The sequence below is a fragment of the Bos mutus genome, chromosome 11, assembly GCF_027580195.1.
Source record: "Bos mutus isolate GX-2022 chromosome 11, NWIPB_WYAK_1.1, whole genome shotgun sequence".
NCBI classification, from domain to species: Eukaryota; Metazoa; Chordata; class Mammalia; order Artiodactyla; family Bovidae; genus Bos; species Bos mutus.
This window is the reverse complement of record NC_091627.1, coordinates 62657403-62684338: the sequence shown is the minus strand read 5'-3', so window position 1 is coordinate 62684338 and position 26936 is coordinate 62657403. Positions and strand designations below refer to the sequence as shown.

Sequence of the window (26936 nt, the reverse complement as noted above, 5' to 3'; positions counted from 1 at the left end):
AGGTTTGAAGGGAATTTGGGGGACGCCCTGAACCCCATCAGGTTAAAGTCTTCAGTAAATGTATCTGGGACACTACATTCCATTCGAAGAGTGCTGTCTTGTTCTCTGTTTCAGGTTACTCAACATGGGAGGATCCCTCTACAAGCCAGAAGAAACACTTCTGGAGTGTATCCCTAAGAACTGGTAGTTCTTTAAAATCGAAGGGTTAAAAAAGGAGAAACTTAAGTTCTACTGTAGCAGTGCCAGGCCTTTTTGTAAGTTGGGGAATGGAGAAAAATGGTCTGAAAACGGGTCTCTAAATTATAATGCTGCTGCTAAGTCACTTCAGTCGTGTCCGACTCTGTGCGACCCCATAGACGGCAGCCCACCAGGCTCCCCACCATTATGCAATTAGATCTTTATTGCCACAGAATGGAAAAAAGTGGAGCGATATTCTCTACGTTCAGGTTTCCACGGTCCTTTCATGGTCCAAAATCCCGCCCTGTATGGCTTTCGTAATGTAAAACCTGGAGAACCAACCAGAAGATTTTCCCGACATTTTGGTTGATCCCCTTCTAAGCTCTTCCAGGGCCGGGGAGGAGGGGGAACTGAGCTTTTCCTGCTCCAAACCTAGCTCTTCCTGCTCCTGAAAGTATTCCCACCTAAGTAGTCCACCCTTATATTAGGAGAGCTTCCCTAATATCAGATGGTAAAGAATCTGCCTGCAATGCAGGAGACTCGGGTTTGATCCCTGGGTGAGAAAGATCCCCTGGAGAAGGGAATGGCTACCCACTCCTGTATAGGGTAAGGGAGTTAGAGAATGTGTGGTTCGGTTAGGAAAAAGAACCAGACCGGCCCTTTACAGGAACAGATCACCTTTAATGAGGCGAGAAGGGGCAGCAGTCAGATTAGGGAGCTGCTGCACTAACCCAACAAAAGAGTAAGTATATATAGGCATGTATGTGGAAATCGACTGTCTTAAGGGGGCCTGTTTTTCTCCAAGGTTGTTCGGAGTAGTTGTCTCTTAAACGGCTGGGGCAAGGAATTCTGGAGATTGGCCAGAGACTGGACCGGTTGGGTGTTGGGCATAATCAATCTTAATGTCCATTTTTTTTTTCCTTCGGGTGAGAGAGTTCTTTGTTTTGCATAGCATGGTGGGGAGGACCTGGAGGGGAGTTTTAACACCAGGCTATTTTGAGCCATGTAACTTTCCTTCACTCTCCAGTATTCTTGCCTGGAGAATCCCATGGACAGAGGAGCCTAATGGGCTACAGTCCACGGGGTCACAAAAAGTCGGGCACGACTAGAGAGACTTAGCATGCAGCCAGCAGAAGTAAAGAATTATTTCTAGTTGTATAATAATGTCGATTAGTTTGCTGTTACAGAGGTAATACATACTTGAAGGAACTGTGATTTGATTTTCCCCTGCTTACAGTGAATATGTTGTTTTTGTCTCAACAGTGGTAGAAGATATGGGACTCCTGAGACAACAGACTTTACTACTCATGGCGCAAGAAGGAGGTTGAGCTTCAGCATGATTGCAGGGTTTCCTTTGCCCCTAAACTCCGCACAGGAGTCGCAATGAACACGGATGGATGGGGCACGTGCAATGGGTTTGCTTTACAGCTGAGGAACACTGAACTTAGTAAATCCTTTGCTTTTATAGCAACAGTAAACAAGCCTGTGTCCTGGTGAGACATGCTTTTATCCCTTGAGATTGCTCATGTAAACTCAGTCTTGAGAAATGGTCTGAATGGCATACCCAATGAGACACATAGGAACTCAAGAGACCCACAGAAAATTCTCTTCAAACAATACTTACTCTGTGTGTGTGTGTGTGTGTGTGTTTGTGCAGTCTCTTCAGTTGTGTCTGACCCTTTGTCACCCTGTGGACTGTAGCCCACCAGGCTCCTCTGTCCATGGAATCCCCCGGGCAAGAATACTGGAGTGGGTTGCCATGCCTCCTCCAGGGGACCTTCCTGACCCAGGGACCAACCTGCATCTCCTGCATTGCAGGTGGATTCTTTACCGCTGAGCCACTGGGGAAACCCCAATACTTACTTACATTTCCTAATGTGGGGGGTAAAAAAACAAGGAAAATCTACCCTCTACTTATATATCCCAGCAACTTCATTGTTAATTTAGTTCTACAAACTAGATCTGTCTAAAATTGAGAAAGGTGTATGGGCAGCCTCTGGAACCACATTTAAAGTTCAGGTGATAATATATATATATATTTTTTGCATTTCTTTTCCATGGATGGTCTTGATCCCTGTCTCCTGTACAATGTCACGAACCTCATTCCATAGTTCATCAGGCACTCTATCTATCAGATCTAGGCCCTTAAATCTATTTCTCACTTCCACTGTATAATCATAAGGGATTTGATTTAGGTCATACCTGAATGGTCTAGTGGTTTTCCCTACTTTATTCAATTTCAGTCTGAATTTGGCAATAAGGAGTTCATGATCTGAGCCACAGTCAGCTCCTGGTCTTGTTTTTGTTGACTGTATAGAGCTTCTCCATCTTTGGCTGCAAAGAATAAAATCAATCTGATTTTGGTGTTGACCACCTGGTGATGTCCATGTGTAGAGTCTTCTCTTGCTTGCTCTTTGGAAGAAGAGTTATGACCAACCTGGATAACATGTTGAAAAGCAGAGACATTACTTTGCCAACAAAGGTCCGTCTAGTCAAGGCTATGGTTTTTCCAGTGGTCATGTATGGATGTGAGAGTTGGACTGTGAAGAAAGCTGAGCACCAAAGAATTGATTCTTTTGAACTATGGTGTTGGAGAAGACTCTTGAGAGTCCTTTGGACTACAAGGAGATCCAACCAGTCCATTCTGAAGGAGATCAGCCCTGGGATTTCTTTGGAAGGAATGATGCTAAAGCTGAAACTCCAGGACTTTGGCCACCTCATGCGAAGAGTTGACTCATTGGAAAAGACTCTGATGCTGGGAGGGATTGGGGGCAGGAGGAGAAGGGGACGACAGAGGATGAGATGGCTGGATGGCATCACTGACTCGATGGACATGAGTCTGAGTGAACTCTGGGAGTTGGTGATGGACAGGGAGGCCTGGCGTGCTGCGATTCATGGGGTTGCAAAGAGTCGGACACGACTGAGCGACCGAACTGAACTGATAATATTTTTGAAATTCACAAAAATACTCCTTTAGTGACAGCTAAAGCTTCTTACACATTGTCAACCTCATGATTTGGGATTGCAATTGCTCTCTCAAGTGGGGTCACCCAGGGGCCTCCATTTCCCAAGTTCTCAAGGACAGTCCTTCAGGTTTCCCAGTGATGGAGTGAATGTCTTCTGTCTTTGAACATGGTGAGCATTTCCTCACAGAGCCTGTCCACTTCTAAGCCCTTGCCTCTTCCTCAGTACACTGTCAAACAAGAACAAGTCACAGAAAAGCTTGGAATAGGACAGATATCCACAGCAGAGCATCCAAACTAAGGTCATAGGCAGACTTGGCTGCAGAAACATGTAACACAGTGGTCTGTGTATGTTAGTGGGATGTTTCCCACTGTTTGTGCTTAGTCACTCAGTCGTGTCTGACTCTTTCTCACCCCACAGACTGTAGCCTGCCAGGCTGTTCTGTCCATGCAGATTCTCCAGTCAAGAATACTGGAGTAGGTTGACATTCCCTTCTCCGGAGGATCTTCCCAACCCAGGGATCAAACCCAGGTCTCCTTCACTGCAGGCAGATTCCATACCAGCTGAGCCACCAGGGAATGCTACTAATACTTATTGGTATGTAGGCCATGAGTGGTTCCCAAACCTGCTCTTCCCTCTCAGTCTTTTGGACTGGATTTTTCTCTGTACTTGTTTCCTGGATTTCTGGATGTTCCCAAACAATCTATCACAGGGATCTCAAATTCAACATGTTCCAAATTGACTTAATCATTCTCTACCTATCCAGATCTTCTCTTGCATGTGTAGTTCTGTCTTGATGGATGAAATACTGAACCACCCCACTGCCCAAACTACAACCTTGGGAATCCTGGTTGACACTTCCATCTAGCTTACCCTGGATCATCCTTCCAAGACCAACTCTTGTTGATTTTATTGCATAAATATTCCTTATGCCTGTTCTCCCCCTCAGTTCTTTGTCATTTCTCTGACTCAGCTCTTCATTATTTCCTCAGTAGACTTGCAACAACTTCTTTAGTAATCTTTCCTCCAGGGTTTGTCAGGGGAGATGCTACTGGCATTTTGGGAAATATAGGTGTTCATTTGTGCAAGATGGTTCCAGCATCTAATGGTTGCATGCATGAAATGTCAGTGGTGCCATCTAGTTGTAAGAACCAATCTCTGCTCCCACAAGTGGTGATAGAAAGGAGTTAATGCTGATCAGAGACCCAAGAATACCAAGGGCAAAATAGAGCCACAGGAACCATCAAGGCTGATCTGAGCCAAATCTAAAGGTGGGGACCTGTACCCTTGATGGGGATCCTAGGGTAGGAATGCAGTGCCCCCTAGGGGCTTTAGATGTAGCAGACACTGCATCTCTCCCCCATGCCTCATCCTTCTTTGTCTTTGCCTTTCAGATTTTCTTCTTCTTACTCTACACATTATCCTCAGAGATTGTTTTTACCTGAAAGATCCAAGTGTCATGGAAATGCCAATTTCTACCAGACACACAACTCTTGCCAAGATACCTCTTTTGACCTTGAAATTTTGTATATATTGAAATTTAGTATATAAAAAAGTGGCTCTTCAAATCAGTTCTGAAAGGTAAATGAGTCAACAAATTGTATCCATACATACTGAAGGTAATTGAGATAGATCCTTAACCAATTATAGAAGTATGTTCCTGAAGGTTAAAGAAATTAATATAAAAATTATTAAATTATAGAATAAACTTAAAGGTATATGTATTTGAAGATTCCAGTTTGATGGTGACATAGGAAGATCCTGGATTCATCTCTTCCCACAGACACACTGAGTCTATAGCTGCATGTGGAACAATTTCCTCTGGGAAAAACCTAAAGCTTGGTTAAGTGACAGCTACACACTGGCAAATGATAAGAAAACCACATCGAAGCGAGTGGGAGAGGCTGGCATACAGTCTGATTATACACCCCATCCCCAGTTTATAACTTACAATCAAGAGGGAATTCAAAACCTGGAGCTTCTCCCTGAAAACTGAAGGGTTTGAACCCTATATTTGAACCCCACCTTTTAAGACGTGCACCAGAGAGATAAGCGCCCAAAACATCTAACTTTGAAAACTAAAGTCTGAGATCTTTGACCCATCTCATCCCTTTCTCCCACCCACCCACCCAGCTACAGTTGGACTCAGTAAATACACATCTTATCTATCCCAAGGAAAATTCACACATATGCACACACAAGAATCATCATTGCAGAAATGCTTCTTATAGCAAAGAGTGGAAAGAAACTTGATGGTTAAGTATAGTGTGATATATCAATGGCTAAATATACTGTAGTTTGTTCTATCTTAAGACATTACAAAATAGATTATAAACTTACTTACATATGTATAGATGTGGACATTCAATGAGGAAAATGTAGGTTCAAAAGTAAAGCAATACTAGGAAATCCTGGTGGTCCAGTGTCTTGGACTCTGTACTTTCACCCCTGAGGGCCCAGATTCAATCCCTGGTCAGGGTACTAAGATCTCTAAAAAAAAAGAAAGAAAGAAAGAAAGAAAAAGCAAAATAGTAGTAGGGAGATCTTAGTTCCCTGACCAGGGATTGAATCTGGGCCCTCAGCAGTGAAAGTGCAGAGTCCAAGCCACTGAACCACCAGGGAATTCTCAATATATATAAAAATAAGCAGAGCTAAAAGAACTACTTGCCTTATAAAGGAAAGGAAATATTTGGTAACATTTGGCAAAGGGTGAGTAGTCATGGAGTTAAACCTTTAACTTTTTTTTAAAAGTGTGGAGTCCTAACCACTGAACTGCAAAGGAATTCCCACTTTTAACTTTTTGAGAGTTTTGTTACTTAAAGTTTTGTTACAATGCACACCCTCAATAGTAATATAAAAAATTAAAATAATAGAATATATAAAATATTAACCCTTCCCTTTCTTCTTCAGGAAAGGAAGCAAACCATGAGAATGAAGAACAAAACATAAGTAATTACATCAGAAAGGAACCCTTCACCTAGCATTGTTTCCCTTTTATCCTTCCCAAAGGCAGAGAAGAGCTGCTGCTGCTGCTAAGTTGCTTCAGTTGTGTCCGACTCTGTGCAACCCCATAGATGGCAGCCCACCAGGCTCCGCTGTCCCTGGGATTCTCTAGGCAAGAACACTGGAGTGGGTTGCCATTTCCTTCTCCAGTGCAGAGAAAAACGATCAACTGCAAACACTAGGCCCACCAAGTGGTTCTACTGGCCAGTTTCACACTCAGAAGAAAGGACTACAACTCATCATGGTTTTTGAAGCCTGACACTATTTTGAAAGGGCTTCCCTGGTGGCTCAGAGGTTAAAGCGTCTGCCTGCAAGGCGGGAGACCCAGGTTCAATCCCTGGGTCAGGAAGATCCCCTGGAGAAGGAAATGGCAACCCACTCCAGTGTTCTTGCCTGGAGAATCCCATGGACGGAGGAGCCTGGTAGGTTACAGTCCACGGGGTCGCAAAGAGTCAGACACGACTGAGGGATTTCACTTTCACTATTTTGAAACACTTCTCTGGTAACATTCAATAGAAATGGTCTCTGAAAGTGTAGTCTCAAGCCTCTGCCCTTTACCTTTGTTGAAACTAGGAAGTTTATTCCTGTTTCATTGATGGAGAGATTTCTCCCACTCTCCACCCAACAAACATCCTTCAGAAGAATATATTTCCTTTAAAAATTTTTTTTAATTTATGTATTTATTTTTAGAAGAATGTATTTCTTATAATTACATTCTACAAGTTTAACAAAGCACTTTGGAATCCATTAAGTAATATTTCTTAGAGAAAGCTTAAGCCACAAACCTCCTAATTAGTACCACCCCACTAATGGCAACCCACTCCAGTATTCTTGCCTGGAAAATCTCATGGATGGAGGAGGCTGGCAGGGTACAGTCCATGGGGTCGCAAAGAGTCAGACACAACTGAGCAACTTCGCTTCTTTTTTACTTCACTTCACTTCACTATCCAATCAGAAGCCATTATCATCCAACTGATAACAGGCCCCTAATTCTGTAGGTACTCTAACATACAAGAACCAGCTCCCCAGTTGGTGGGGCTCTTCTCTGTGATTATGATACTAGCAAATTGATGCTACCTCAACTGGAATGAACTGCATATGACTTAAGTATAGATTTGAGGTTATTTTAAATTCTGCTTTGTGTCAGGGGTTAAATGTCAATGGAGATCTTTAATGCTCAAAACAGTAATAATTATGTTGTATCATTGTGCTTCTTAGATATCTAAGTGAAGTTGGTGAGTTGGTAGTTTGAGTGTTAAGCACAATAAAATGATCTGAGCTAGAGATAGGGTCTTTGTATGGCTGTTAGTATAATTGATGCCATCCTGGGCCCATAGAGTTCCTCCAGTTCCTCCACTGACCTTACTCAGGACTCTACTATGTGGCAGATTACTTATCTGTTATCAAGGGCTTTGTAGTTAATACATATTGTTTAATAATCAGGTGACTGAGCACAGCACACACTGCACAGGACCAGGTGAGGTCTATGTTCTGTTAGTACCCAAACAATGGTGAAGACCTTTGCTGACATAATCCTGACACCCATGAGACTAGTTACTCATTCATAAGTCTTGACATAGGAATGCATATCTTATTTCCAAGCATGTACTCCTATTCCCTAGGTTAACTATAAAACAGCACCCCCCCCCCCCAAAAAAAAAAAACAGTCCCAGTGGCTTCTAATTGGTGTGGAATGCATTTGCAAATGCTCTCCTATTATCCCACCCTGATCCCACCCTGTGGGTATGTTACCCTATTATAAACGGATCCATTGGTTATACAGAGCTGCCTTCCTCATTTTTCAATCTCAAGATGCCCTCTCACTTTGGTGGGCACTTTTTGTTCCCTCCATCCTCCAACAGCCCTATTCTGAGAAAATAAAACACAAGATTAAAGTAATATTTGAGATATTGATGTTTTTCTCTTCTGTGTATTTTCCTTTATTTATTTATTTATTTTCAGAACTTTCCCCTAGCCATCTCCATCCCAGAAGTTGGTCCAGTTTAATTTTTTCAGGGAAGGAGAGCAATAGCAGAAAACACCCTGATAGTCTCTGGCTAAAACTCAAACTCACTAAGAAGATTAAGTGAGATGCCTCTGAGGGTAAACATCACAATAGAGGGAGTGCCTTTTAGTCTAAAATCAAAATTAAAAGTTCCTTTGGGTGGGGTGGGGCTGGGAGGAAGATGGGAGTCTGAAGAGTTAGGAAGGTTCCAGAAGGGAAGGGTCATAGGCTCCTAGTGTTGGTCCCCAAGTCCAAGACCCAGAGCATTGGATAGGTCCTGAAGAGGGTCTGCTGATGATGCTATCTGGGCAGAGTTTTTGAGTGAGTGGGGAAAGGAAAGGGCTCCAGAGAGATCTTAGGGGACCCAAGTCCAGTGAATAGGCAGTGGTGTCACAGAGATGGCACAGAGGAGGCAGAGAGATATGAGGTGGGGCAGGGGTGAACTAAAACATATTGGGATTAATTTCCACTCTTCCTATGGAACGATGGCTTTGCTGGTGGTGGTGGGGCTCCAAATAGAAATTGAAGTAAATCTAGATGAAGTTATATTTCTTTTATATGAATTTGAGAGTACTCCCTGAAACACAGATGACATCTTGTTGTTATCAATACTACACAGTAATGCAGAAATAAATACTACACAGTAATACAGAAGAAATAAAGGGGAGGAGGAGAGAAAATCTTGAGACACCGATGAGGGAGAACAGTCTTAATGACCAAATTGATGCACAGGGGAGGCAGGAGCGGGGTGGGCGGGGGGGGGGGGCGGGTGGGGAGAAGGAAATGGCATCTTTGATGAGCCCCAGGTTTCTTGCTTGGGGCCTTGGTGGTAAAAGTTGGGGTCATTTACTAGGGCTTGGAACACATGACCAAGAGAGGCTATGTGAGCCTGGGAGACTGAGTGAAGGCACCTAATTCTCTCTCCTACTCATCTTTATAAAGTGGGGACAATGCTGCATACCCCTGGGGCCCGCCGATTTCACAAAGACCCGTTAGAATGCTGTGGGCTAGAGTCGATAACTGAGGAGAGGCTAACAGTTGAGAAGAAAAACAGTTGATGGAGAACATTAGACAGGGAGGAAATCTTTAAAATGAAATTTAAAAAATTCTCTCTAAGTGAATAGATCAGGGCCAGAGACATTCCTTCCATTTGACACTACTGCTTCATGTTCACATCATGGCTCACCTTCATTAGATCTCCATCACCTGTAAAATGAGGATCGTATTGTGGCTCCAAGACAAGAAAGGGGCAGGGCACAACATTTAAAAGAATGACATTGTCCAAGGACAAGACATAAACTGATTAGAACCAACTAAGTCCAAGATGGTGTACAAGTGGACTTCCGCTAGACCTGGAGACTCCGTGTATGCTCACTGTAACACATCAGCAAGCTAAACGACACATCCGCAGGTGTCATGACAGTTCTAAGACTGAACATAAGGTCAAAAAAAGGGATGGCAGCCCAATTTCTGGAAATCCCCAATCCTTTCTCAAAATAGCTAGACTATTCTTCCCACTTATTAGCCTATGAAATTACTCACCCTTGTGAAAACTAACAACTCCATACCCTGTTGCCTCTCCTGCCTTCCAAAATGGTCTACATTCTGTCTCTGGAGTGTGTTTCCTCCCTGAATAAATCTTTCACTTTACTATGGCGTGCTCTTGAATTTTTTCCTGTGTGCAGCCAAGAACCCACACTTGGCGGCTGTCCCAGGGACTCTGATGTGACCTGGGATGTGACCATTTTCTCACACCCCATTCTCTTTCCTACAACAGTCCCATTTCTAAGTAGGGGAAGTCATGAGGAGGGAGGCAAGGAGACGTCAGATGATGGTTACTACTGATTGATCTGTCCTCAGAAGCATGGCAGCAGCATGCAGGATCAGTATGGAGCCAGATCAGTGCCCAGAGAGGACTGGATGCTGCAGAAGGACAGAGGCAGGAGAGACATGAGACGTGGGTGAGGGGTTGGTGCCTTGCAGATGGTTGAGGGATAGTTGTGGGGGAATGAGTTCAGAGATCATCTATGACTTAGGAAAATCAGGGTGGTTCAGGTCTGAGACTGCCACATCAGCCCCCTCCCTGGGCCCTGGAAAGCATTATCCAGACTTAGGGCAGCCCCAGGATGGCGGTATTCTTTGAGAGATGGGCACAGGACTCACAAGGCAGGCCCTCACCACAGGGTCCTCAGCGTAGACAGGAAAAGAGAAAGAGAGGAGATAATTGGCTTCAATGATCTCTGAGCTAAAGGGCACCCAGTCTGGCCCTGGACTATTTCTTCTTCTGGCTAAATGTCACAATGGAGTCAGTAGACTTTTCTCCAAAGTAACTGGCAGGCCTTTGAGAGTAAGAGCTCTTATTTTTCCACCTCTTCTATATTCCAAAGCCCCAGCAAGGTATGACAAGGAAATAGTGCTGGGTAAAGATTTAGGTCTCACTCAAATAGTTAAAAAGGCTAGTTTGCATAATAATAAAAATTCAGGACAGAGGGGCTGTCACAGAAAGTAGAGAAAAGTCCACCGACTTCACTGGTGACTCAGATGGTAAAGACTCTGCCTGCAATGCAGGAAACCTGGGTTCAATCCCTGGGTTGGAAAGATCTCCTGGAAAAGGAAATGGCAACCCACTCCAGTAAAGCCTGGGAAATCCCATAGATAGAGGAGCCTGGTGAGCTACAGTCCATAGGTTCGCAGAGTCAGACACAAGTGAGTGACTAACACTTTTCTCATATAAAGCATGGCCTTGAAGACAGGGGCTGACCTTAATCATCTATTTGTGGACCATCCTGAGACATTGCTGCACCTTAGTAATGATTCATGAAAGGGAAACTGCTATCAAAAATGATATTTAGAGGAGGTCATGATAGCAGGGCAGTAGGACATAGAGTTCATCTCTTTAGACAATGTACCAAGAATAAATCTACAAATGGGATAATTCTCACAAAGCACCAGCTGAACACTAGCAGAGGACCTGAGAGTCCTCAAAGGACAGGAAAGATCACCAAGTGACTGGGTAGGATGCAAGAAAGAAGGGGAAAAGAAGAGAGGAAGCAGGGTGAGGCTGGTTCCCAGGGGTGGGGGGATCTGAAGGAGAGGTTCCCACATCTTGGGAACTCCCGTCACCAGCAGGGAGATCAACTGGGACAGAAGGAGAACTTAGGGGGCTGTCAGAGGAGAGTTCAGTAAGCAATCTGTTGCATGCAAGACAGAGTCAGACTCACAAAGACAGTCTCTGTCACAGCCCTGTGCACTCCACCCTGAGACGTATGTCTGCCAGTGTGAATGGGGATTGGGTGCTGGAACCTGGGGTTTGGAGAGCAAACCTGGGAAGGGCTGTGAGGAGACAGCCTGAGGAAGTGGGAGTGAGGAAGTTTGCAACTAGGAATGTTTCTGGAGAAAACTTGGACTGCCATAGAAGCAAAAAGTGAAGTGTTAGTAACTCAGTCATGTCTGACTCTGCGTCCTCATGGACTGTAGCCTGCCAGGCTCCTTTGTCCATAGAATTCTCCAGGCCTTTATCAGGACATCACAGGTCCACGCCCTGGGCCAGCATTTCAATGTCCCATGGCCAGAAGTGAATAGGCTCTGGGAGAACAGATCACATCAACCAAGTTCTCAAGAAAATACATCAACTAACACTCTTATTAATTGACAACTGCAGAGCCACTTGGCACAAGATCTAGATCAGATTATCTTCTAAATAAGTTGACCTGGGGATTATCTTGTCTAGGGTAGAATTATGACTGTGTGTGCTGTGTGCTATTGCTCAGTTGTATCCGTTTCTTTGCAACCCCATGGACTGTAGCCTGCCAGGCTCCTCTGTCCATAGAATTCTCCAGGCAAGAATACTGTGTGGATGGCCAGTACCACTGTTAAGAGATGCATGAGGGGCAGGGTCGCCATAGCAGCCTCTCTCCCCACATGGTAGCCCTGCCTCACGGGCACTGGCAGGGTCCCCTCCCAGGTCTCGTTCTCTCAGGCCCACAATCTCTGGCTCCCTCACATGACTTGTTGTCACTGGGGCCAGCCCTCTCAAGCCTGTGGCTCCTGGCTTCCCTGTACACCTCAAAACACCAGGGCCGGCTCTTTTGCACCAATGATTGGGCACTAGGAAAGACCCCTGCTGGGGCTGAATTTCTCTCAACCATAGCTGCTGACCTCCCTACAGGCCTTGTCAGCACTAGGGCCAGCTCTCTTGTGCCCATGGTCAAGCACTGGGAAGGACCCCACGGGGGCTGATCTTGCACCTGGGGCCACCAGCTCCCATATGTGCCTGTCATTGCCTGGGCTCTCATGACCCCATCCACAGAACCACCTCCACACTCCCTCCTTGAATGGGTGGACTTGTGTGCTCCAGGGAGACCACAGAAGCAGACCTGCTGTGGGTGGTCCACACACAGAGGTGGGGCTAAAACCACTGAACTCGAGACAGCCATGCAACTAAAGAAGGAAAGCTCAAATCTCTCTTTGCAACTGCATAAATGCTGAATTTACAGTCTTGTGACTGACTTTGTAAGCTCAGTACCTATAGATCATCTATATGGACAAGTGCTCCTATAGCCAAGATGAGTCTGGCTTTAGTAGCTGTATACTTTGTAGGTATATATACACATGGGGGGTTGGACCCGGGTAGAATCTAAGCTGCCTCAGTAGCACCCACAGTGGGTCTAAATCTGTTATTACTGCAATCCTGAGACCTGAATTCAGTGAATCTATGCTGGTGGCCTGGTGAAAACAATGTCTGAGACACTAGGGCCAGTGCTGTCATACCCACAGTTAAGTTGGTGCCAAGAGCAGTGCCAACAACAGTGTAATCTGAGAGCTCACACAGAGGGTGAAAGGTGACACAATAGAATACACCACATGTGAACAATTCCAGAGGAGGAATACTCAGTCACTTCCATCCCAGTGAGAGTGCTCCAATACCACCTATCTTGCATTACGGATCAGAAACACAGTGAAGAAACAGACCTGGGGGCCTCTACTCCAACAAATAGGGAGCAGACTCCACCTCTGACAAGACAGTGCCAAACACAGAGCAAAGGGGAGGCCCTGCTCAATATGTAAGGCAGCCTCTGGTTATGACACTAGTCAAACCCCCTATCAAGAGGATAATGGCACAAGCCTCTGGACCAATGTCATCCACCAGTGGGCAGACACCAGAAGCAAGAGGAACTACGATCCTGCAACCTGTAGAAAGCTGACCGCAAACACAGTAAGCTAGACAAAATGAAATAAAGAAATATATTGCAGATGAAGGAGCAAGAAAAAAACCTATAAGAGCACCTAAATGAAGAGGAGAAGATACACAACCTATCTAGAAAAGAATTCAGAGTAATGATGGTGAAGATGATCCAAGATTTTGGAAAAAGAATGGAGGCACACAATGAGAAGATACAAGAAATGTTTAACAAAGACCTAGAAGAAAAGCAATTATCCCCAACTAAAAATAAAATTTTAAAAAGACCTAGGAGAACTGAAGAACTAAAGAACAAACACATACAATAACTGAAATGAAAAATAAACTAAAAGGAATCAATAGCAGAATAACTGAGGCAGAAGAATGAATAAGTGAGCTAGAAGACAGAATGGTGGAATTTACTACCATGGAACAGAATAAGAAAAAAGAATGAAAATAAATTTCAGAGTATCTGGGAAAACATTAAACACACCAACATTGAATTATAGGGGTCTCAGAAGAGGTAGATAAAGAGAAAGAGTCTGAGAAAATATTTGAAGAAATTGTAGTTGAAAATGTCCCAAATATGGGAAAGGAATTAGCCACCCAAATCCAGAAAGTGTGGAGAGTCCTGTACAGGATAAACCTAAGGAGGATCATGCCCAGGCACATATTAATCAAACTGTTAAAACTGAATACAAAGAAAAATATTAAAAGCAAAAAGGGAAAAGCACCAAACAACATACAAGGGACTCCCCATTAGGTTGTCAGCTGAGTTTTCAGCAGGAAGTCTGTGGGTCAGAAGAGGGTGACATAATATGTTTAACTTGTCGAAAGGGATAAAATTACAGTCAATAATGCTCTATCAGCAAAGATTTGACAAAGAAATCAAAAGCTTTACAGAAAAGCAAAACCTAGAATTCAGCACCATCAAACCCACAAGAGAGGAGATGGTGGGTAAAGATGGTCATCAAACCACAGAAAGGAGAACAAAGAGGAAGGAAAGAAGAAAAGACCTACAAAAACAAACCAAAAATAATTAAGAAAATGGCAGTAGAGATACACATATCAAAAATTACTTTTAATGTAAATAGATTAACTGCTCTACCCAAAAGACATAGATTGGCTGAATGGATATAAAAACAGACTGAAAGTTGGAAAAGGATTACAAAAAATGCTACAGGAACTTCTCTAGGCAGAGGAAGAAAAATAGATCACAACTAGAAACAAGAAAATCATAAATGAGAAACCTCACTGGTAAAACAAAACCTAAAGTAAAAGCAGGAAATCATCCATACACAAACATGACATCAAAACTAGCAACCATAAGAAGAGGAAAGCACAAATGCAGGAAATGGGAAATAGAGAGGCCAGCAATTTAAACTTGCATATATAGTGGTTTCCCCGGTGGCTTAGTGGCAAAGAATCTGCCTACCAATGCAGAAGATGCAGCTTCAATCCCTGAGTCAGGAAGGTCCCCTGGAGAAGGAAATGGCAACCTCATCCAGTATTCTTGCCTGGGAAATCCTACGGAAAGAAGAGCCTGGTGGGCTATAGTCCATGGGTCACAAAGAATCGGACATGACTTAGTGACTAAACAACAACAATGACACCATATATGTGTGTGTGTGTGTGTGTGTGTATATATATATATATATATATAGAGAGAGAGAGAGAGAGAGAGAGAAAGAAAGAGAGACTGCTATATCAAAATCTCAGGGGAGATACAAATTAAAAGCTATGATAGATACACACAAAAATAAGAAAGCAACCCAACCACAACACTAAAGATGGTCATCAAACCACAAGAGAGGAGAACAAAAGAGGAAGGAAAGAAGAAAAGACCAACAAAAACAAACCAAAAATAATTAAGAAAATGGCAAAAGAAATACACATATCAAAAATTACTTTAAATGTAAACGGATTTAACTGCTCCACCCAAAAGACATAGATTGGCTGAATGGATACAAAAACAGACTGAAAGTTGGAAAAGGATATTTCATGCAAATGGAAATCAAAAGAAAACTGAAATAGCAATAGTCGTATCAGAAAATAGACTTTAAATCAAGACTGCTACAGGAGACAAGGAAAGACACTACCTAATAATCAAGGGTTCAATCCAAGAAGAAGACATACCTTTGTAAATATATATCCACCCAACAAAGGAGCACCTCAATATACAAGGCACATGCAAACAACCATATAAGGGGAAATCAATAGTAACACCCTAATAGTAGGTGGAAACAGTGTCAGACTTTATTTTTTGGGGCTCCAAAATCACTGCAGATGGTGATTGCAGCCATGAAATTAAAAGATGCTTGCTCCTTGGAAGGAAAGTTATGACCAACCTAGATAGCATATTCAAAAGCAGAGACATTACTTTGCCAACAAAGGTCCGTCTAGTCGAGGCTATGCTTTTTCCAGTGGTCATGTATGGATGTGAGAGTTGGACTGGAAGAAGGCTGAGTGCTGAAGAATTGATGCTTTTGAACTGTGGTGTTGGAGAAGACTCTTGAGAGTCCCTTGGACTGCAAGGAGATCCAACCAGTCCATTCTGAAGGAGATCAGCCCTGGGCTTTCTTTGGAAGGAATGATGCTAAAGCTGAAACTCTAGTACTTTGGCCACCTCATGGGAAGAGTTGACTCATTGGAAAAGACTCTGATGCTGGGAGGGATTGGGGGCAGGAGGAGAAGGGGACAACAGAGGATGAGATGGCTGGATGGCATCACCGACTTGATGGACGTGAGTCTGAGTGAATTCTGGGAGTTGGTGATGGACAGGGAGGCCTGGCGTGCTGCGATTCATGGGGTCGCAAAGAGTCGGACACAACTGAGTGACTGAACTGAACTGAATAGTAGGTGACTTTAACACCCCATTTAATCAATGGACACTTAATCCAGTCTGAAAATAAATAAGAAAACACTAGCCTTAAATGACACATTAAACCAGATAGACTTAATTGATGTTTATTGGAGCATTCCATCCAAAAGCAGCAGAATACACTGTCTTCCCAGATGTACATGAAACTATCTCCAAGACAGATCACATCTTGGGTCACAAATCAAGCCCTGGTAAACTTAGGAAAATTGAAAACACATCATGCATCTATTTCAACCACCATGATATGAAATTAGAAATCAATTAGAGGGGAAAACTGTTAAAAAAAAAACCACCACATTCACATGGAGGCTAAACAATATGTTCTAAATAACCAATGGGTCACTAAGGAAATCAAAGAGGAAATTTAAAAATACCTAGAGACAAATGACAATAGAAAATTACCCAAAACCTATGGGATAGAGCAAAAGCAGTTCTAAGAGGGAAGTTTATAGCAATACAATCTTACCTCAAGAAACAAGAAAAATCTCAAATAGACAACCTAACCTTATACCTAAAGCAACCAGAGAAAGAACAAACAAAACCCCAAGTTAATAGAGGGAAAGAAATCATAAAAATCAAGGCAGAAAAAAATGAAATATAGACAAAGAAAACAATAGTAAAGATCAATGAAAATAAAAGGTGGTTCTTTGAGAAAATAAACAAAAGTGATAAATCTTTATCAAGTCTCATCAAGGAAAAAAGGCAAAAGATGCAGATAAATAAAATTAGAAATAAAAAAGGAGAAATTGCAAAAGACACTACAGAAATACAAAGGATCATAAGAGATTATCTCAAGCAACTATATGCTAAAAATAGACAACCTAGGAGATTGAACACTTAGAAAAGTATGATTTTCTAAGACTGAACCAGGATTAAATACAAAATATGAGCAGACAACCACAAGTACTGAAATTGAAACTGTGATTAAAAAACAAAAACTCAGGGCCAGATGTCTTCAAAAACAAATTCTATCAAACATTTAGATAAGAGTTAACACCTATCTTTCTGAAAATATTCCAAAATATTGCAGATGAAGGAACACTTTGATGCTCATTCTATGAGATGACCATCACTTGGATACCAAAGCCAGAGAAAAATATCACAAAGAATAAAATTACAGGCCAATATCACTGATGAACATAGACACAAAAATCCTCAACAAATTATTAGCAAACTGAAACCAGCAACACATTAAAAGGATCATAGTCCATAGTGAAAGTGAAAGTCACTCAGTCGTGTCCGACTCTTTGTGACCCCATGAACTATACAGTCCATGGAATTCTCCAGGCCAGAATACTGGAGTGGGTAGCCTTTCCCTTCTCCAGGGGGTCCTCCCAAGCCAGGGATCGAACCCAGGTCTCCCACATTGCAGGCAGATTCTTTACCAGCTGAGCCACAAGGGAAGCCCATAGTCCTAGTCCATAGTCAAGTGTGATTTACCCCAGAGATGCAAGGATTCTTAAGTATGTGTAAATCAATCAATGTGATACACCACATTAACAACCTATAGGATAAATTCCACAAGATCATTTCAGTAAATGCAGAAAAAGCTTTTGACAAAATTCAACACTCATTTATGATATAAAAAAAAATTACTCTCCAGAAAGCGGGCACAGAGGGAACTTACCTCAATATAATAAAGGCAATATGAAAAACCCACAGCAAACATCATTCTCAATGGTGAAAAACAGAAAGCATCTCCTCTAAGACTAGACAAGGATGTCCACTCTCACCACTTTATTCAACATTGTTTTGGAAGTCCTAGCCATAGCAATCAGAGAAGAAAAAGAAATGAAAGTAATCTAAATTGGAAAAGAAGTAAAATTGTCACTGTTTGCAGATGACATGATACTATACAAAGAAAATCCTAAAAATGCTGTCAGAAAACTACTAGAGCTCATCAATGAATTTGGTAAAGTTGCCAGATGCAAAATCTATTCACAGAACTCTCTTGCACACCTATACACTAACAACAAAAGATCAAAAAGAGAAATTAAGAAAACAATCCCATTTACCATAACAGGAAAAACAATAAATTACCTAGGAATAAACCTACCTCAGGAGGCAAAAGACTTGTACTCAGAAAATTATCAGATACCAATGAAAGAAGGCAATGGCACCCCACTCCAGTACTTTTGCCTAGAAAATCCCATGGACGGAGGAGCCTGGTGGGCTGCAGTCCATGGAGTCGCTAAGAGTCGGACACAACTGAGCAACTTCACTTTCACTTTTCACTTTCATGCATTGGAGAAGGAAATGGCAACCCACTCCAGTGTTCTTGCCTGGAGAATCCCAGGGATGGGGAAGCCTGGTAGGCTGCCGTCTATGGGGTCGCACAGAGTCGGACACAACTGAAGCGACTTAGCAGCAGCAGCAGCAATGAAAGAAGTCAAAGATGATGTCCATCAATGGAGGAATGGATAAAGAAGATGCGGCACATGTATACCATGGAATATACTCAGCCACAAAAAAAAAAGAAGAAAATAATACCATTTTCAGAAACATGGATGGACATAGAGACTGCTATACTGAGTGAAGTAAGTCAGACAAAGACAAACATATGATATCAATTATATGTGGAATCTTAAAAATGGTACAAATGAACCTATTTACAAAACAGAAATTGAGTCATAGATGTAGAAAACAAACTTATGATTACCAAGGGGGTAAGGGGGGGTGGTGAAGGGATAAATTGGAATATAAGGATTGACATATACATACTACTCTACATAAAAGACAACTAATAATAACCTACTGTATAGCACAGGGAATTCTATCTGGTACTCTGTAAGATGATGCTGTGAAAGTGCTGCCCTCAATATGTTAGTAAATTTGGAAAACTCAACAGTGGCCACAGGACTGGAAAAGGTCAGTTTTCATTCCAATCCCAAAGAAGCAATGCCAAAGAATGCTCAAACTATCGCACAATTGCACTCATCTCACACGCTAGTAAAGTAATGCTCAAAATTCTCCAAGCCAGGCTTCAGCAATACATGAACCGTGAACTTCCAGATGTTCAAGCTGGTTTTAGAAAAGGCAGAAGAACCAGAGATCAAATTGCCAACATCCGCTGGCTCATGGAAAAAGCAAGAGAGTTCCAGAAAAACATCTATTTCTGCTTTATTGACCATGTTAAAGCCTTTGCCTATGTGGATCACAATAACCTGTGGAAAATTCTGAAAGAGATGGGAATACCAGACCACCTGACCTGCCTCTTGAGAAACCTATATGCAGGTCAGAAAGCAACAGTTAGAACTGGACATGGAACAACATACTGGTTCCAAATAGGAAAAGGAGTACATCAAGGCTGTATATTGTCACCCTGCTTATTTAACTTATATGCAGAGTACATCATGAGAAACACTGGGCTGGAAGAAGCACAAGCTGGAATCAAGATTGCTGGGAGAAATATCAATAACCTCAGATATGCAGCTGACATTACCCTTATGGCAGAAAGTGAAGAGGAACTAAAAAGCCTCTTGATGAAAGTGAAAGAGGAGAGTGAAAAAGTTGGCTTAAAGCTCAATTCAGGAAACTAAGATCATGGCATCTGGTCCCATCACTTCATGGGAAATAGATGGGGAAACAGTAGAAACAGTGTCAGAGTACATTTTTTTGGGCTCCAAAATCACTGCAGATGGTGATTGTAGCCATGAAATTAAAAGACGCTTACTCCTTGGAAGGAAAGTTATGACCAACCTAGATAGCCCAATAAAAAGCAGAGATATTACTTTGTCAACAAAGGTCCGTCTAGTCAAGGTTTATGGTTTTTCCAGTGGTCATGTATGGATGTGAGAGTTGGACTGTGAAGAAAGCCGAGTGCCGAAGAATTGATGCTTTTTTTGTTTGTTTGTTTATAGCAGCTTTATTCATAATTGCCAAAACTTGGAAGTAACCAAGGTGGCCTTCAAGATATGAATGGATATACTATGGTACATCCAGACAAAGGAGTATCCAGCATGAAGTCAAAAACTGCTGAAAAATGTATTAACTAAAACAAAACCAAATTACATTCTATCAATACATAGCTAGTAACAGTCACTTTCAGGTAAACCTTAAGTACAGAATACAGACATTCCCATCTGTACTTAAGGCATCAGGCCACACTGAGGATGGTGAGAACAGAGTATAGCAGTCATTGGGATGTGAATCACTTTAACTGTGGGCTCTCCACCATTTATCCTTTTTCCCCTGATTACTAGTAAGGAGATTGAATTAATAATCAAAAACTTCTCATCAAGCAAAAGTCCAAGACCAGATGACTTCAGTGGTGAATTCTAACTTTTTAAAAATTGAGGTAAAACCATATAAAACATTATGTTACAAATGTACAGGGCTTCCCAGATGGCACAGTGGTAAAGAATCCTCCTGACAATGCAGGAGATGCAGGTTTGATCCCTGGGTCAGGAAGTTTCCCCTGGAGAAGGAAATGGCAAGTCCTCCACCAGTATTCTTGCCTGGAAAATTCCATGGACAGCAAAGCCCGGCAGACTGAAGTCCATGAGTTCCCAAAGAATCGAGCACAACTGAATGGCTGAGTAATTGAGCACACCCACGCACATACCCACTACAGATATACAACATAGTTATTCGATATTTGATACTACAAAAATCTAGTTACCATGATTACCATAAAATTACCCTCTTCACCCATTTCTCCACCTCCCATTCCTTCCCTGCTGGTAATCACTTATTCTTTTTTAAAACGTGGTCCATTTGAAAGCAATGATGTTGATGTATCCAAACCAGGTTTCTTCCTCCTCCCCATTGTGATTAATCTTTTCATAATCTTCTTATTCCTCTTAGCGCATTCAGGGCATAACAGGTTGTCTTCCAGGTCTGGGGGTGCAAAAGTGCAGGCAGGTAACATGAAGAGGGAGGTCATCCTCCTGGGGGTGTCAGGCACCCAGGTCTGACCTGCTTGGAACTGCAGGCGAACCCAACCTTCTGTGTCTGCCAAGAGTGGTCTGCCATGGACCACACACCACCGAACACCTGAGGCTTGTGGCAGAAAGGATTCAGAGGCACGAAGGGCACGTGAATTCACAGCCTTTGGTTGAACAGCCCTTGACGCAATTCTTGACCATGCTGCCAGCATGGCTATCTGAGGTGAAGTTACCACCTCAACCATTTTAGTCCTTTCCTCACTCTCACTCATCTTCCTTTTCTGTACACTTCCCCTCTTGGTCACCATGCTGTGCTTCCTTGAACATGAGTGCATTCGGGCCTCCCGTGGTGATTTAGGAATATACTGACCTTTTTCAGGAAAAGCATGTTCTTGGAGTCTCCGATAAACTTCTATTTTCTGGCCATCAGTACTCAGCTTAAGTTGTTGACACCAGTTCCGCAAAGTGTCCCGACTCACATCGTTAATCGGAGGCAATGTGGTCAGCAAGGGACAAAATGATCTTCTAAAGCTAGAACTTGGACAATCTTCCTCAAGCTCATTTGTTTGAGGAAGAGGAACTTGATTATTTGTATTCAGTGTCTCCTCTTTGACTTCTGAAGTTGAGGAAACACCTGGTTCCACTTGATGGTCTTCAATAATTTCCTCATTAACTGGATACAATGTAAGAATCACATTTTCTTCATCTAAAGGCCCTTCAAAGAAATTCTTTCCATAATTTGAGTATGCCATTTCAAGGAATGCTCAGACAAAGGCAGAGCCACAATGCTCAATCTCTGCAGTTTAATCCTCTGAACCTGAGGGTTTCTAGTCCAGTTTCTCCTTCCTTTTGTAAGCAAATGTCCCCTACTTCCAGTATTGATGCTTTTGAACTGTGGTGTTGGAGAAGACTCTTGAGAGTCCCTTGGACTGCAAAGAGATCCAACCAGTCCATCCTAAAGGAGACCAGTCCTGGGTGTTCATTGGAAGGACTGATGCTGAGGCTGAAACTCCAGTACTTTGGCCACCTCATGTGAAGAGTTGACTCCTTGGAAAAGACCTTGGTGCTGGGAGGGATTGGGGGCAGGAGGAGAAGGTGACAACAGAGGATGAGATGGCTTAATGGCATCACCGACTCGATGGGCATGAGTTTGAGTGAACTTCAGGAGTTGGTGATGGACAGGGAGGCCTGGCATGCTGCAGTCCATGGGGTTGCAAAGAGTCAGACACGACTGAGTGACTGAACTGAACAGTCCCTTATAGAAAGAGTGGTGGAAGCCAAGGCCACAGAGTAAATGTGACCACTTCACTTCCTTGGTAGTGGGTGGGCTTCTTGTTAATTTGACATCCTCTTTCATGTCTCTGTAGTGTTACCTCTGCTGCTTCCCTCTTTGGAGTTACATTCAACCCCTACTCTGCTCCCCTTGGAGAAAGTCTGACCATCTCCTCTGCGCAAGAAGGCCTTTCCTGATGGGTCCTCTAATATGCAGGTGGAGTTAGGCACTCTCTCATCTGTGTCCCCATTGTTCTTGTGCAGGCCCTAGAACAGCATGCATTATTCAAAGCACAATCATTGTTTAGGCCTGAGGCTGAATGCGATGGCAGGGGAGTTATTTTTTACACAAGACAATAGCAGATGCCAGGAATGTTCAGAGCCCCAATCATTCAAGAACAGGGATCTGAAGGGAGTCTACATGGCCCAAAGGCAGTTATGTTAGGGGATGAAGCTGGAGCCATGAACCTGGAACCTGGAGAGGATTAGAGAAGCAAGCACTAGCAAGTCAAGCTGGAAGATGCAGTATCTAGTGAGGGCCCTGTCTGTAGATGGCTGGTCCTCAGTAAGCAGGTGGTAAATTGGAGAGGAACTAATAAAGTATGATGAACAGCCTTTCTTAAGTCAAACCTGAGGCTGTATTTGTCACAGGCAGCTGCTAAAGTGAAACTGGAGTCATAATTCTCCCAAGAACCCATCATATTCTTGAAACTTCCCCCTGTGTTTCCCGAATGACTTCCCCACAGGTTTGACCAAAGATCTGGACCATTTGAATTGATAAGTCCCACCAACCATCCTGGCCAGCCACACTCTGAGAAACACTTCCCTCTCTAGGTGCCTGCATGCACAGCTGGAAATAGCCGAACCAAAATGACAGTTCAGTATAACTTAGCTGCCTCATTTGGGAGCCAGCCCTTACTCCTGGTCATAAATCTAATTGTGCCCAACACCCCCTTTGTTTTTTTGGAAGTTGGGATTCCTTTGGTTAGGCCTCCAGGTCTTCCCTATTTCTGCATTTAATGAATTTATTTATTTTTCAGTTAGCAGGTTTTAGGGCTGGTTAATGAGTGGTAGAAGGCAATGGCAACCCACTCCAGTACTCTTGCCTGGCAAATCCCATGGACGGAGGAGGAGCCTGGTGGGCTGCAGTCCATGGGGTCGCTAGGAGTTGGACACGACTGAGCGACTTCACTTTTACTTTTCACTTTCATGCATTGGAGAAGGCAATGGCAACCCACTCCAGTGTTCTTGCCTGGAGAATCCCAGGGATGGGGGAGCCTGGTGGGCTGCTGTCTCTGGGGTTGCACAGAGTCGGACACGACTGAAGCGACTTAGCAATGAGTGGTAGGGTTCTCTTGAACTGTCCAAGTGGGCCAAACTCGGACACTTTTCTTGTTATTTCCAGCTTTCAAGTCCCCAGTGTCTCTTTCAGCCTCTCCTCAACTCTGGAAATTGCCTTCCTTAGTACAGTTCCAATCTGTGGAAATTTCTGCAGTACAATGACATATAGGCCTCAGGTTTGGTTTTGTTTATTCACCTACCTTTCCTTGGACAGTTGTTTCAAGATGAACTTATTCTTTTTAAAAGGAAATCTGTGTTGAAGTGTCAGGGAGAGAGATTTGCTTTTAAACATAGTTTCTTCTCTGGAATTTGTCTGAAACTTTTGGTAGATTTTCGGGTGGGGGTTGGTTATGGATCCCAGAGAGATTTATCAGAGGCTGTTTCAAAGTCCTTCGGGTGAAGCTGTTATAAAGAGCTGCCAGGAGGGAACACTAATGAAAGGGAACTTAGAAACCTCGCTTGGTGATTGGCACCTGGGAAATTTTCAGCCTAGAGTGAATGAGTGTAGGATCTGTGTGGCAAGAACAGGAATCTACAGTGACTCAATGGCTGACTCCGTTCCCAGTAGCTCCTAGTGGTAATGACATCCCAGCTGCTTTATGGAATCATGAACCACAGAAAGTTTAACCCAAAAGATCTCTGTATCGTTGATCCTGTTTGTGAAGCCAACTGTCTTGCTATTCACACTGTCTGCACTGTTTGCTGAACCCACGGTGGGCAAGGTGCGAGCTAAGAGGCTGGAAGGAGACTTGAGGAGCTGAACTGCAGACACATTTATTCTCTTCTGGCTGACACAGCAGCCATAGCAGTATTCACAATAGTCTCTCCTTTCATGGCTGACCACACAGACACAGCCCTGATGCAGCAGTAATGCCGACACTTTTTAGGTGGATCTCACATGTACATACAGCACACAACCCGTGACCAAGCCAGAACCTCATAACACGCATGTGCAGTGCTATAAGTGATCTCAGCTGTTACATAAACCTCATGATGTGCATGCACAGTGCTATACATGGGCTCAGCTGTTATATGGTCATTATTTACAAAACGTAGGGCGAGAGAGCCTGAACACACCATCTTGGCTAATTTGCTCTCTCTCCACAATCTCCTTATGTGTTTGCCCACCAACCTTTGATCTTCCATCCATTGATCTTCTAGCTATCCATCTATCTATCCATCCAATAAATGAAGGCTCACCACTTACTGTGAAGCAGACACTGGACTAGGTACTAGGGTTGCAGGAGGAACGATTAGACACAGCACCAGTGAATAACTACAGGTCATCTTTGCACATTTCACAGTAAGGATTCTTGTGTGGTAGAGGCCAAAAGACAGTGGGGAGGCGATAGAGAATAATTCACAGAAACCTCAGCATGCCATGCTTCAGTAGTTCACAGAGTGGTTGTTAACTGCCTTTCCCCTGCTGAATCTCTAAAGCCTAGGCACAACACTCTGCCTCCTCAACCTCTGCTCCCTCCTATGAAGTCACAGCTTTCAACCTGCTTCTGCATGGAGTCTAGGCAGTGGGTAGCATTAGGGAGTCTGAGGTGCTTCCATCCCAGGTGAGATTAGAGAGACAAGCTCAGGTGGGGAGGCAGTCTGCCTTCATCTGTGTGCCGTTGCTGGGCTTCCCAGGTGGCTCAGTGGTAAAGAATTCACCTGCCAAGGCAGGAGACCAGGGTTTGATCCCTGGGTCAGGAAGATCCCCTGGAGGAGGAAATGGCAACCCATTTCAGTATCATTGCCTGGAAAAATCCCATGGACAGAGGAGCCTGGCAGGCTATAATCCATGGGGTTGTAAAGAGCTTGACACACTGAGGACATTAGTTTGCTAGGGCTGCTGTAACAGAGCACCACAACCTGGATGGCTTAAACAGTACAAATGTATTGTCTCACAGTTCTGGAGGCTAGAAATCCAAGATGAAAGTGTCAGTAGAATTCGTTCCTTCTGAGGATTGTGAGAGAGAATCTGTTCCAGATTCATATGAAATCTGTTCCATTTTTCCTCTGGTTTCTGGTGGTTAGCTGATAATCTTTGGCTGCTCTTGGCTTTTAGACAGGCTTCCCTGGTGGCTCAGATGGTAAAAAATCTGCCTGCAATGCAGGAGACCCAGGTTCAATCTCTGGGTTGAGAAGATCCCCTGGAGAAGGGCATGGCAACCCACTCCAATATTCTTGCCTAGAGAATTCCATGGACAGAGGAACCTGGCAGGCTACAGTGTGTGGGGTTACAAAGAGTCAGACATGACTAAGCGAATTCATTTTCACATGACATTCTCCCTGTATGTGTGTGTCTCTGAGTCTAAATTTTCCCTTTTAATAAGGGTACCAGTCATATTGAATAGACTTTAATGACTTAACTAATTATATCTACAGTGACCCTATTTCCAAATAAGGTCACATTCTAAGGTACTGGGGTTAGACTTTAGTACATAAATTTTAGGGAGACACAGTTCTACACATAACACCTTGTTTCTGACTTTATCCTCTTCTTCTTGCCATCAGCAGTGCCTGTGAAAAGGAGGCCAGAGTGATTTGTGCTGGAGAGCAGTATGGCTTGTAGAAGTCTCATGGGCAGCTGCAGAAGCAAGAACAGCAGTTAGTGGGTGCCTGGGATTTGGTCCTCTATGCATTTGTGCTCAGAAATAGCAGGAACTGTAGGGAAAGAAAACCCAAGCACGCAGCCCTTTAGCCTGGGATAGAGTTACCAGAGGAACTCTGGGTGCAGGTTGCTCCTAGGAGTCAGATGAGGCAATCCCTGAGACCTGAGGGGAGAATAGGGATCAAGGCCCGGAGTTCTGTGAATGACTTGGTGTTCATGCATGCCACCATCCAGGATTTGCTGAGATTCTCTTAATCACCTCTTTGAAATATAGGTGCATTTAATTAAAAAGCATAATAATAGTGGAGTATCGCAACAGAGTACTTGTAGAGTTTGACAGATAATTTGTAAAAAGAAAAAAGGGGACATTTGCCTTACCAAATACTAGAATTTAAGATAAAATTGTCATCACAATAATATGTTTTGGCATATGAATGAATTTCTCAATGGAATAGACTTGATTTCAGGAATGGACACAGAATGTTTACATACTTAAAATTTGATAAAGGTGATATTTCAGTTCAGAGGGAAGATTATGATTCATTCAAGAAATTATGTTGACCTAATTGGTTCTCCATCTGAGGGGAAGAAGTGAGGGAGATACCATCTCATGCTGTATCCAG

General features: G+C 43.2%; 1 protein-coding gene across 1 annotated transcript; it reads right to left on the bottom strand.

Moving 5' to 3' along the window:
• Positions 1 to 20899: 20899 nt before the first annotated feature.
• LOC102283732 (developmental pluripotency-associated protein 2) lies at positions 20900 to 21847 on the bottom strand. Its single transcript, XM_005889039.3, has one exon. The coding sequence runs from the start codon at positions 21845 to 21847 to the stop codon at positions 20900 to 20902; it is 948 nt and encodes a 315-aa protein (XP_005889101.2).
• Between the last annotated feature and the right edge of the window lie 5089 nt (positions 21848 to 26936).

Coding starts and splice junctions, on each gene's coding strand:
- LOC102283732 (XM_005889039.3), bottom strand. CDS start 21,847: ATGGCATACTCAAATTATGGAAAGAATTTCTTTGAAGGGCCTTTAGAT.